Source organism: Pteropus vampyrus, unplaced genomic scaffold (assembly GCF_000151845.1).
Source record: "Pteropus vampyrus isolate Shadow unplaced genomic scaffold, Pvam_2.0 Scaffold101, whole genome shotgun sequence".
In the NCBI taxonomy this organism is placed as follows: domain Eukaryota; kingdom Metazoa; phylum Chordata; class Mammalia; order Chiroptera; family Pteropodidae; genus Pteropus; species Pteropus vampyrus.
The window spans coordinates 4,838,147-4,852,118 of record NW_011888882.1 but is presented as its reverse complement, the minus strand read 5'-3'; the positions used below and the strand labels follow the sequence as shown (position 1 = coordinate 4,852,118).

At 39.6% G+C, this 13,972-nt stretch overlaps 1 protein-coding gene across 1 annotated transcript; it reads left to right on the top strand.

Moving 5' to 3' along the window:
• Positions 1–718: 718 nt before the first annotated feature.
• On the top strand, positions 719–12,689 carry MFSD4B (major facilitator superfamily domain containing 4B). The gene is given in 5 exon segments (XM_011364804.2): positions 719–1,056; positions 2,735–2,903; positions 3,951–4,067; positions 5,288–6,501; positions 6,503–12,689. Coding segments are annotated over 5 exon segments (1,707 nt in total). The 5' UTR covers positions 719–879; the 3' UTR covers positions 6,533–12,689.
• The last annotated feature ends 1,283 nt before the right edge of the window (positions 12,690–13,972 follow it).

The window sequence follows — 13,972 nt, the reverse complement described above, 5'->3', positions numbered from 1 at the left end:
CATAACTTTACTCAGAGATTCTGCAAATCGATACCCTGCTCCACTTCCTTACAACAACAGAATTATTTGCAGGGGAGACAGTGAGCTTGAAACCACAGCTTTGGTTCCAGATTTCTTCCATTAGCTATTGTTACACTACTGTTCATGTACAGCCACTGATTTGCTCTCTGACACTGGGCAAATTGCTACTTATTCTCTATAACTTAATCCTCCTACTTGTAAAACGAGGATAATATGGAATTTACTGTGTCGTTCTGAGGAATAAATGAAATACACATGGAAGCTTACCTGTGAGATTCAACAAATGTTAAGTGACAGATGAGCTACAGATCCATATACGACAGATCTCAAAAGAGGGCAAGAATTTTAGAAAATTGTATAAGAGACTGGCCTTCGGGCTCCCTTTATCCCCCGGGGGGCGGACGCGAAGCCATACCTTGATATGGCCCGTATTTCTGATAACTGGTCGGCCACATATTACCTCGTGATTCGTCCGGTCCCAGGCTGTAGCTTCAGCTGGCTCCACCACGGGGCGCCAGCCCGCAAGCCTCTGTGGGGTCACCTATGCGTGATGCTGACCGAAGTCGAAGCCCGACGTCAAGTCTCCCAGGCAACCATATCAACTTCCGGTTTCTGGCTCGCCCTGGCTGGCGAAAGGCCACATTTCCGCCACGTGACCTGCGCACGCGCCGTGCGTGCAGGAGGGCGCAGGGCCGCAACCTGCAGTACCCGGGGTGTTCCAAAGTTCGAGCTCCCGGCCCTTACTAAGGGCCGCCCTCGGGGAGGCGGCGCCAGCCTGGCCTCTGCTCGGCTTTCCCGAGGCTTCGCAGAGAAGCTGGGCAGCAGCAACACCGCTTCTCTCGAGCCGCCGAGCCGGAGATGGAATTGGACCTCCATGGGGCCGGAGCTCCGGCTGCCGGGGAGCGGCTACTCCAGGCTGAGGCCCCGGCGGAGAATGAGCCGGAGGTGGTGGCGGGCTCCCGGCGGAGCCGCGGGACCGGGAGCGGGCTGCGGTGGTTCGTCACCGTGATCCTGTGTGCCTCCTTTCTGGGGCTGGTGAGAGCCGGGGCATGAGCAGGCGTCCTCTAGAGAACGTGGCTTTCCGAGTTCGCGTCTCGCCTCCGTCACTTGAAAACTGTGTGACCTTGGGCGCGTTGCTGTCCAAATCTCAGTTTCGTAATCTGGGAAATGAACACAACTCTAATCTTGGAGGGTTGTTGTCAGTTGCGAAATTGATTTTCCTAATATATTTCCCAGCTCCAGCAAACCTTCCTACCTCTCCTCCGTGGAGTGGGGAGATGCAAAAGAGGTTACCAGGTCTATAGCCACCCGAAATTATTACACAAAGTTGCTTTTCTGGAGTTTCCCCTTTCACCAAATTCAAGCAGTCCGTTATTTTTGCATATGCAGGAACTAGAGCCAGGGAGGGAAAGTGACTTTTCGGGACGACATAGCTGGTTAAGTGGTAGAGCCAAGAATAATCTCTTATTCTGCCCACAATTCTATGTAAAACAAACCTTCAGATCCTTCAATGTTCTTCTTAGGGCACACTGGGAAACTAGAAGCTCCTTTTGCCAAACCTTTTAGCCTCTCTGCGATTCCCTTATTTCTGGAAACCTCCCTGTCATTACTTGTATTGAATATTGGGATCCCGGGTAGTTGGGAGGGTGAGTCCTCTGAGGAGAGTCACATTTGGTCGCTTACCGTCTTTCTCTGAGCCACAACTGAGTCTTAGAATATTATAATTTGAAAAAAGAAAAATTATTGTAGACTCTTGGTGCGCCCTGACTGTTTGCCAGTTTCCGTTGTAAGTGCTTTGAAGGCAGGAACTAATTTGATTATAGCTGGAGCTCAGCTTTCTCTCCAAAGTGCATATTTTGCATCTGTGCCCAGTCCTGCCTTTAGGGGCTGCTCTAGCTTGGGCAGGGGGCGTTTAGAGCAGAGCAGTGCAATTAGAATTAATTGAAATGTAGAGAAATTAGAAACATTTTTTCAAGTGTCTTAGGAAATTCCTCTGAAATCCAACTTAATTTTTGCAAACACTACATTGTCTTCCAGTAAAATTTTATTTTTAAATTTATCGTATATGTGTATATAATATATTTTTTAGAAAAAGCTTGCAGACTGTTTTTGAGGGCTTGGGGTTTTCTTTGAAGAAAAACGTAGATTTAGAAACATTTACATTGTTTATCTTCTGAGTATTTTATATATGTATTCAGAGGAAGGACCCCATCTGCATCCAGAAATACTGCTGTCTGTGTTTTAATAACGTCAGAAAATGGGAATAATATTTTGATGGTTTGAGAATTACAACATTTAACATCTAAATTCTTGTGTTAGTTATTTGTGTTAGTTAAATGTAGTATATTTCAAAACATACAAAACTTAAAAAATTTAATGTTACATTTTACTATTAATACAAAATAGTCTTCTACAATTTTGTTCAAAAAGGAAAGAATTGCAGAAAAAAGCCAAAAGAATTAAAGAATTTTTTTTAAAATCAAGAGTTATCAAACTAGAAAAACAATAGAAGTTGGTACACCAGAAATAGGAGTCTATAACTCTGTTAGTCTAGCATTGTCATCTTGAATTTTTCCTGCTGTAGGACTTAAAGTGATCCCCCATGTTACATCGAAACCTCTTTTCCCCTTTTTAATAGTGGGGAAAAAAAACTGCATAGATAGACATTATTTTAATGATTGTAAATAAAATTTTTTGTCTTTAAAAAATTTAGGGATTGAGTATCGCTATAGTGGGACCCACATTGCAAGATTTGGCAGCTAATGTGAACCGCAATGTCAGCAGTCTTTCTCTGATTTTTGTGGGACGTGCCTCTGGATATTTGAGTGGCTCTGTGATTGCTGGAGTTCTTTTTGACAGTGTGAACCATTTTCTACTTTTGGGTAAGTAAATTTACAATTTGTTTTTAAATATAAAACATACCGGCTTGCAGAATGGTTGGCAACTTAAGTGGGTAGTGTTAGGTATCCTAAATGGTAGTCAGGTTTCCCTAGTGCCTGTGTTCATCATGACAGTTACAAGGAATCTGTACTGGGCAGCTCTGGAAATTTAGATTAGCCCTAGATAGTGTTAGCAATCCTTAGTCTTTCCGAATGTCGCTGTAATTTAGGCACCACTCCTAAATCACATACTGGTTGTTCAAAGAGCTCTGCTGGTCATACATTAGGGCAAATCTGGGGTCCCCATAGGTCAAAAGGAACTCCTTGAACATGCCCAACCTGAACCCTGGATTGAGAGTGAAGGGAAGGGGAAGGGAGTGGTGTTGAAATGATGTAGGCTAAATTTTTGTTCCTGCTGCCGCATGTCAGTGACGACACCACTTTTCTATCTCACCCGTAGACTAGATGGCAGAGATTTTAACTTAACTCTTTTAAAAATAAATTGACATGTTTAAAGAAAGTTTGGATTATGTGATAAAACTGCTTTGGAAGTAAGGAGAATAATGTACTATTGTTGATGAATAAATAATCCTTTGAGTTCCAAAGTGGATTGAAAAAATATATTTCTTTCATTTTCTTCCCTATTTCCCAAACTAACTTATTTAATACATTTCTACAAACTACTCTAGTAATTGCATTTTATGTTTTGTTTTTATTTTTCACCTCATATTTAAAATCTTAAATATGAAACATTTAAATAATTTTTGAGCTGTCTGTTTTTCTTTAAAACTTTGCCTTGTATAATTTATAGTTTGATTATTAGTAGTGCTAGAAATGTATTTATATTAGAATAACTTTTACAGTCTATAAAGATTATAAAAGCTTTTAAATGAAATAACCATTTGTAGAAGTTGAACCTCTCATCTACTCATTATTACTCAATTTTAATTTGACCTGTTTTGCATCTGGAGGAGTTTTTATGATGTTGACTTGATCTATGACTCTACACGAATATTGTTTCTTATAGCTGACTTTTACCTTTCTTCTCAGGGGTGTCAATGTTGGCTACCGCAGTTGGTCTTTATCTTGTTCCATTTTGTAAGACAGCAGTATTACTGACTGTCATGATGTCCATCTTCGGTGTTTCAATGGGCATTCTGGATACAGGTTAGTGAGCCTACTGACCTACTAACCTACTGAGTTGGTTATGGGGTCACCCATTCAGAACCACCCTTCTGGCAACTGCTCTTCTTGTCAAGTAGGGTACCTGTTTTTGAGTAGCCAACCATGGAATGAATTTAAAGAATTTTGTTCTATGAGAGATTGTTGATTTACAGTATCCAAACAGGGAAGTGCTCCCCCATCCGCCAATCATGTGGGTAATTACAGTGCAGGTGAGTGGGCTTTCATTTCGGGATAGAACTTTATCATTGTAATATGGGAAGAATTGGTGATTTAATAGGTTAAACCAAGTTTGGAACCAGTATTTGGCTGAGGAATCAAAGAAGCAACTATTCAATTTAAAATGCACTCTGTGCCTTTATAACTAAGAGAAACCTGTTTTGTGTATTATGTTCTTTCTCTTCCTTTTCTCTCAAAAGTTTCTGCCCTCCTATAGGAGAGCCTATCTATGAATCTTGATATCTTCTAAAACCTACTAAATAACATACATGACGTTTGTTTACCCCTGAAAGTAGCTTTCTCCCCCTGTTCCACTGTTACTTGATAGGTTGGGGAAATATTTTATACTTTAGGCTTAGTATGGTTTCGAAATTACAGGGTGGAATTTTATGTTTATTTGCAGATATATTAGAGAGGGGGAGGGGGAGAGACAGGGAGTGGCTTCTTGCCTTTCACCTTGCAGGTGTACAGATAGTGTAAGTGTAGATGCTGCACATATCCTTGTTTCCTGTAATGGACACAGCAGAATCCTGTAGTGTTCAGATTCCTGAACATGTGTTTTTTCATCTGCTATATATAATTTTCCTCTAATGGCTACCAGTTACAAGTACAGAAAGATTTGGCAATTTGGCCACTATCTGATGATAATATATATTTAAAATATTTATAAATAACTAAATATGTAAATATCTCCCTTGCCTCCAGCCTGGTATTAGAACCATATTATAAAAAGCCTTGGGTGATTGTACCTGGCTCTAGGAGGTAGTGGTTTACTAGTTTGTAGAATTCCATTCGTATTTGGTGTTCCAGTGCTTAGAATTCTCTGGTGGTGGTGGTGGGTTCCTTAACCATAGAATTGACTTAGTTGCAATATTTGATAACTTAGTCCTTGTGCCATGTGAAATAGACTCATCTTTCTGATAGTAATGAACTATTTTTTACTAAGTTACTATGATTAAATAATTTTCCCCATCTTTCATTGATAGGTGGTAACGTCTTAATTTTGGCTATTTGGGGTGACAAAGGAGCCCCACATATGCAGGCCTTACATTTCTCTTTTGCTTTGGGTGCCTTTTCGGCTCCACTGCTGTCTAAATTGGCATTGGGAACGACAGCGTCTGCTGAAAACCACACAGAGGCTGACTTTAACCATTCTGCCCTCAACCAGTCATCTGAAGCTGACTCAGAATCTCTATTTGGAGTACCTGATGATATGAATTTACTGTGGGCTTATGCTATCATTGGTACTTATGTTTTTGTAGTTTCTGTCTTGTTTTTTGCTCTGCTTTTTAAGAAAAGCTCAAAGTGGGAAAAAGCAAAAATGTCTGCTCAGAGGTCTCGAAGAGCTAAATATCACAACATCCTTCTTTGTCTTCTGTTTCTGTTCTTCTTTTTTTATGTTGGAGCCGAGGTAACATATGGCTCTTATGTTTTCTCATTTGCAACCACCCATGCTGGCATGAGCGAAAGTAAAGCAGCTGGGTTGAACTCCATCTTCTGGGGAACCTTTGCAGCCTGCAGGGGCCTAGCAATCTTTTTTGCTACATGTTTACAACCTGGAACCATGATTGTGTTGAGCAACATTGGCAGCCTGGTGTCATCTTTATTTCTGGTGCTTTTTGACAAGAGCCCAGCTTGTCTGTGGATAGCAACTTCAGTGTATGGGGCCTCAATGGCAACGACATTTCCCAGTGGTGTTTCTTGGATTGAGCAGTATACGACCATCCATGGGAAAGCTGCAGCATTTTTTGTAGTTGGTGCTGCCTTGGGAGAAATGGCTATTCCTGCAGTAATTGGAATTCTTCAAGGAAAACATCCGGATTTACCTATAGTTTTGTACACCTCTTTGGGAGCAGCAATAGCCACTTCTGTTTTATTTCCTGTGATGTATAAATTAGCCACCTCACCTCTCGATCATCAACAAAAAGAACACAGAAAAAGCGAGGACCAGAAAGCTTTGCTCTCTAGCTCTGGGCTAAATGACTGTGAGGAAGAGAATGAAGAAGATGCAGAAAAATGGAATGAAATGGATTTTGAAGTGATTGAAATGAATGATACAACGAGGAATTCTGTAATAGAGACATCTAGAAATATTTTGATGGAACCCAGAGCAGAAGTCTCCAACCACTTCCACTCAAATGCATTAATGTTTGAGTTCTCTCCGGTTAATACTGGCAAGTCCTCTGTGAATCACCTTGCTAGAAACCAGAATAAAAGGGACTAACACTTAGAGAAGATGGATTCTTTACTGACTTTGCATATTCAGTCTCCAGTTCTAAAGAGGCCAGTCAGAGAAGAGCATTAGCAGATTTTCAACATGCTTTGGGGATCAGAATTTCTAGGTCAGAATATGGCAAATGCTAAAATGTTTTGAAATGTTCTGAAACGTTCTGTAATTCTCAGAGTCTTTCTTAAAGAACCACTAGTCTTGTAGAGCAGGATCTTGTTGAGGCTTGTGTTTGGCATGTGGCTGATTAGGTAACATTTTATGGTCTTTACCTTTCAGCATGCAAAGAGCCATTTGTTTTTGAGAAGCTGAGTACCATTTTAATTTTAATAGAATGAAATCATCTATTTGAATCTATTAGCTCAACAAGTGATCAGTCATCTGTATTCTGCCAGGGAAGTTGAGGAGAATCGTTTCATAAAAGAACATCTTTGAAAGTAGAGATTTTTATTAATTGCTTTACCCTGTCTGTAGCATTGGACCAAAGAATGCTAATGCCTCACCTGTTTTCTCATTTCTAGGAAGAGAACACAGAACAGGGCCTTAGAGACCTGGCTCAAGCCTTGACTGATGCTTACCAGTCTTCTGGCCCTACACTCAGTCACAGTTAACTTATGTAGGCCTTATCTCTTGATCTGTAACTCTATAAATGAAAATGAGGTGATTTCAAACTAGGGATCCACAAGTTTTAAAGTTTGTGTAAGATGTTTGCTAGAAATTAATGAGTACCACCCCATTCCTCATTTCAAATGAGAAGTGAAAATTGATAGCTTTAGGAATGTGCTACTGATTATGAACACGTCAGTTTTAGAGACTGTTTAATACTTTATTTGAATAATTACACCAAGAATACATTTTTAGTACTGTATTTCATTGATTTGGCGATGCACTTTTTTTCACATTTTTAATTTCTCTGAAATGAGAATATCTAACATTGTGACAAAATTTAACTGAGTTTTTCCATATATGTATTTAAAGTAATATTGCATTTTAGAATCAGTGTCTTAGATTCAGTGAAATACAGTAATTCATTCAATTATGGAGATTATTGTAACAGACATTTTAAAAAGAAAAGTTATTTTTATGTGCTAATTTTCTCTAATTATGTTCACATGGGATTTGGAGATGCTATGTTCCGCTTCCGACTTTAAAAGCTGTCTTAGAGTCAGCTCCATTAGTAGGGCTGTGGACGAAGTTCTTGAGGTCCTTTGCTTACCTCAGTAAGAGTCTGGGTCTGAACCTTACTGTTTCAGGATTTGCTCCTCATTAGTCTGCTTGGTAATCACTTCAGCACTGTAAATCAGGCTGCTAGTTACAATGATGCATAATCTTTTTTCCAGTGATTGGAATACTTGTATCATCCATCCAGGGCTCCTGTCTGAGTTCGAAATACCTGGGAAATCAAAGTAATGATTAGAAAGTGGCTTAGTGGCCTAGGGGTCAGGGATCACGAAGCGTACTTCGTACGAGTATGGCAAAGCTGATGTGTGCTATTCTGTGATAAATGACTAGCACTGGTGACAGATTTTGTTCACTTTAACAAGTTTTATGCTGAATGACATGTAATTTCTACCTGATTGCAGTATGTCTTCTTTCTCTTAGCTAATGTCTATAAATTTGCCTTTGTTTTTTTCTATGTAAGTGACATACAGTACCTTTCTTGACCACTGCCCATTCACCTTATTTACCTGCCACAATATTGGTTCATGTCAATAATCTAACAATTTTGGAGAGGGCCAGTGGAAAAATTAACAGTAAAAAGCCTCTTCTCCTTGCCTGTTTACACTGTGTTTTTCTCTTAGCCAGAACTTGGATATTATCTCTGCTCCATTTTTTACCTTTCCTCCAGTTGTTGGAATTTAAGCAGTAGCAGCTATTTGGCAGTCGGTAGGCTTGCTGGAACAGAGATTCTACCTATAGCATCTACATTTAAGGGGTAGAAGTTGTGACTCAGGGAGAGAAGGAAGGCAATAAGAACATAGCAGAAAATTTGGAAATTCACACTGGAAAATCCACTTGATTTCCACAAACCAAAATGTGAATGGCCATATGAGATTATAGGCATTGTTAAAGTTTGTTGATGTATTTTCATATTGGAAGGATAAGACTTAGTACAATTCCAAGAATTATTATTCATCCTAAGAATCGGTTCTTAAGTAAGTGCCTGCTTATATACAAGTAACCAATACTGAAGTTTTCTTATTATTGTGTAACAAATTACCACAAATTTAGCAGCTTAAAATAACACATTTTTTTCACAGTTTCCTCAGCTCAGGAATTTGGGCATGACTTCACTGAGTTTTCTGCCCAGGGTCTCACAGGGCTGCAGTCAAGCTGTTGGGTAGATATGTGCTCCTTTGTGGAGCTTGGGGTTCTCTTCCCGGCCCACGTGACAGTATTCAGTTCTTTGCTGTGGTGGACTGAGGTCCCCATGTTTTGCTAGCTGTCAGCTTGTACCACTCTCAGTTCCTAGGACCTCCCACAGTTCCTTGCCCTGTGGCCCTCACATAGATCCTCTCTTGACCTGGCAGCTTATCTCTTCAAAGGAGAATCTCTTGCCTGAGTATGCTAAGCTGGAGTCTTATACAACATAATGTGAATGAATACAGGAGTGACATCCCATCACCTTTGCTCTATCCTGTTGGCTAGAAGCAAGTCACAGGTTCTGCCTATATTCAAGAAGAGAGGCTACTATAGAGATGTGACTCATTGGGGGTTAACTTAAGGTATCTGCCACACTCAGATACTTGTAAAATTAAACTTCAGGAGGGCTAAAAAGTTTGATCTAGGGAGAAAAAACCCTTCAATGGTCACTGAAAGTGATTTTAGGTATAACCCATTGAGTATACTTGAGTGGGAATGGATGGCTCTCCATAGGCCAGGCCAACAAGCATGATAGAAGAGAATTTTTTGTTTGTTTGTTGTTTGTAGTTTAACTCAGGCTTTTTTTCCCTTGGTATTTTACCACTGTGTTTTTAACCTATTCAAATGCAGCTTAATATGAAAGAAATAGGTAAGTTTCAGTTTAATTGCATTTTCATAGTAAAGTGCAAAAACACTTCGAGAGCATTTTGCAATTCTCTTGTTTTTTAAAAATCTTTTAAAAATTTTGTTTTTATTATGAAGGTATAAAGTCATGGTAGAAGATAAGGAGGTACATAAAAATGTAAGGGGCAAGTATAAGTAATTCATAATCCTAAACACTTAGGAAAGTTCTTATATTTTTCATCAATTTAATTTCCTAAATAAAGGGTAAAAAAAGAAAATTTCCTCTACCAGATAAAGCATCAGAAACAATTTTAATTCTGTGTCCAGGATATATTGACAGTATAGTTGGTGGACTGGTTATTAGTTTGAAGTATTATAGATTATTTTTTTAAAAAATGTAATTGAGAGATGCCAGTGTAGCAGCATAGTCCCAAAAAATGTGTGAGACCCAGGTTACATGTAAAATGATTTTGTTTCAGGTAAATTCATTGTATACTCAGGATTGCTTTCTCATAACCAGAGATTTGGGTTTACCATAGCAATGTATCACTCAGTCCTGCCACTTAACACTTAATCAGTAAACTAGAGCTTAAAAGTCTTAATGGAAATAGATACATTCTTCTGGGATGCCCTGTGTGTTTAAGTGCCACTTGTTTTGTTTATAGTGTTGTGAGCATGTGTGTTTGCATGTGTGAACCCACCAATATTAACCTCTGTTTTATATTTTCTGATACTGTGGGGTGCAGTGGGGTTAGAGGTGGTAGGGAAGAGATTAAAAAAAGCATAAGAAAAAAAAAAAAGCCCGAGGTATTATTCAAAGTTTGTGAGAAGTATTCCTTTATTGAGGTTTTATTGTAGATTTACATGCAGTTGTACATAGTGTTTTATTCAAACTTGCTGAGTGAGGGATACTTGCTTAGTAGGGTAGGAACTAGATTAGTGCTTCTCATACTTCTTGCCCATCCTCTGTGTATCTCTAGTCCAAATTCTAGAAGGAACCTGTCTGACAACTTGAATTGTTGCCATTGTTCTTACTGGGCAGAGCCCAGCCTCAAGATTTGCTGGTCAGTCTATGAATGGACCTCTTTTGGATTGGTGCCTACTACCCTCCATCCGGAGAGTGGCCACCCCTACACTCCTTCCTTCACTGCTGTGAGTCAAGAGCTGTTATAACCAAAAGGGATGTTCCCCTGTCTGCTCTGTACCATGGTTGGTGATGGGCTCAATGAATATTTGCTTGTGGGTGCCTGAATGGGATGCATGCAGATTCTTAAGCCCTGATAGTGATGGTCTGGTTCATGTTTTGAATCAGAATTGGAAAAACAAAATCACACTAAATTGCAGACAGGTTTTGAAACACTTACTAGACAAGGTTAATAGTGAACTGTTTGGTTTCTGTCAGAGAAAAAGGCTCCGTCCTAACAGGGTAGCATTTATACTTGAGTGAGATACAAGAGGATTCCCATTTTGTTAGAGGTATTTTATAGCTCTAATCTTTGTAGACCAGAAGATTTCCAAGTCCTTGCATTTCAGTCATTTAACAGGTATCTACTGAGCAGTTACTGCATTTAGTAAGCACCCTGGGAATACAACCAAGGACAAGACAGATGAGATCCTTGCCTTCACCAAGCTTATGTTTTACCATTCAAGTGAGATTTGCTATGACAACCTTTCTCTTAGCTGAAGAGCCAGCAAAGCTTATTGTAATAGGTTTTTCCCAGTTCCAGAAAAGTCAGTAAAGTAGCTGAGCTCTTGTTTCCGTGACATGTGCTTGTGTCTGTTCATTTCCAGTATTTTACATGTAGTCTTGGGGTCATTCTTTGAGTTTTATAAACAAATTACTTAGCTCGGTGCAGTCGAGATGAATAGTGAAAAACCACTTAAGAAGGCTACAGTATGAGGGTCTGACACCAGCCTGGGGATTTGTGCCGTACAGCCAACAGGCATGGTTATGGTTGAAAATGCACCTTGGGTTACGCCTGTGAGCCAACTGAGCAGGTTCTCATTTCTCCGTCCTTTGACTTACCACTTTCAGAGAACTTTCTGTCCTAAGGAGATCACCCATTTCCGAGTCCAAGCACTCTTTGGGCCTTTACCCTTGATGAAGACAGACTCAGATGAAAGCATTTAGAAAAGGAAAAGTTTACCTACAAAGAGCAAGAGAAGGACTGGCTTGCTAAATGAAAACACGAGTATTTAAAGAAAAAAAAGAACTACCAAGATTTCAAGTGTACATTAGTCTGTTCATGGTGGAAAACCGGTAATTCTCCCACATGATTATCATTCACAAAGGTCATGACAAGTCTTCAGATTTTAGCACAGCAGAAAACGGAAAAATTGCTGAGGAGTCCAGGAGAAAAGTTCAAGGTTTTATTGCTTTGAGATCAGAATCAGTTAGGTGACTGTTCCTTTTGGTTTATCTCAGTGCAAAATGTCTCCTGACTGTGATATGGGATGTGCTTAGTCATAATGAAGCAATGCGAAGTGACATTTTGATACTATACCTTCCAGAATTCATACGCTCCAAGAGGAAAAAGGGCCCAAGGGAAAAACATGATAGCAGCATGTATTCTTGTCCCCTGGTCAAGTGATAAGCCTTTGCTCTGGTCGTTTTTTAACCCTGGCTGCTGTTAGAATCATTTAGGAGAGGTCAAAAACTGATGCCCAGTATTTTTAATTAAATAAGAATTTAATTGGTCTGGAGTGGAGCCTTAGTATTGATATTTTTAAAAGTACCCCCCAGTAATTGTAATATGCAGTTGAGGTTGAGAAGCACTGTTTTTATCAATGCAGAGAACTAGAACCTCTGTTAGTTATAGTGATTTTTAAAGGCTAATTTGAGGCTTGGTTAAGTCATGCTACTTTTGTAGATGCTTGAAATTCTGTGCGCTTTCTCTTCCTCTCCCATTTCCTGTTACCTCCTGCTGCTTGATCAATTAAAGGGAATAATCAATACTGTTGTTTGACATCCTGCCCTAACAGAAACCAAATCTGGACCTTTTGGAAGTTGCTCTTCTAGACAGGTTTTCACTAATCGATTTTGATTTCAGCGCCTTAAAGAGGTATGGGTGATCTTGTAAATTTGTTAAATCTGAATTTAAGAATGCTCACTGTTTACATGGCTTTGTACAGTGTAAAAGCTTGTTTGAATAAAATATTGATGTAAACACTGATGTTGACTTAAGATTTGTGTCTCATTTCATGGATGTTTAAAAATGTTTGGCATCTCTTTAGAAATTAGTCAAGAATATTTCCGGATTTTGGATTGTGAGTGCTCCAAAATGTATGTGATAGTTGTACTGGGTTCCTAAAATGTGATTAGTATTTTATTTTCACTTCACAAATATTTTAGAAATGACATCTAACATCTTTAATGACATCTAACATTTTAAGCCCTTCAGCTTCTCAAGCTTATGATCTAATTTCTAAACGTACAAGTCCACCAAAGAAGCTGTTACTAGCTGGATATCTTAATGTTTTACTTGAATAATAATTCATTAATTAAGATTACAGATACGTCTGTTTCAGAATAGAAAGGAGAGTTTCAGAATTGCAGAAACCAGGATGCTTCTTGCTTCCCACTCTACAGGGCCCAGCAACGGAAAGCCTATGGTTAGTGACCACAGTTCTACTTTTTAACTTGTTTGAAACAACTATTGTGATAATCTGGTTAAATGCTTCTAACCGGGAGCAAGATTCCAGTGCACAGCAACCTCCCCACCCTCTTCACACTTTACCTGGAGTCTTGGGAGGATGTTTTAAAAGTGGGAAAGTTTAAGCTTAGCTTATCTTATCTGAGCAGTTATAAGTGACCTTCCAGGTGCCCTTATTTGACTGCTACCATCTGTGTGTTCATTAACCTGAGTTTACAGCTATGCACTCTACTCTGGCCAGGGATCCTCTTCTATCTTTGCCATATGCCAAGGACTCTGTGCAAAGTTTGACCTTTTCTGACTTCTATGTACAAAACTCTAGAAGCCTTGGCATTGGGCCAGATATAATAAACTTTCAAGTATAACTGACTGTGATATCCTAAGGGCCCCAGTACTTTTCGTGAGAAAGCGGGGATTCGGTGTGTCATTCCACTCCTACTTCATCTTCCATGGATTTAGTTAGGCAGGAGAGTGGGTTGAATGACCATATCACCCAATCCTAAGGGTTCCCTGGGTCAGAAGGACAGAGTTAAAGGCTGTGGTTCATGAGGACAGGCTGGAAGACTGGGGCCCCTCTGCTACCTCCTACTAGAAAAGATAATGGTTTGGGGAGTGGAATTTTTCTCTTTGCTCACTACAGCTGCTGTTTAATTCTCTCTCCATTGGGAAACTTTAATGGATCCAATAGGATATGAAAAAAAAGCTCCTATGCAGTGTGATGTTTCAGAGCGTGGATCTGCAGTTTGTCAGCCTGGACTTGAATTCTGACTCTGTCACATAACAACTTTGACTACATTCCTTAA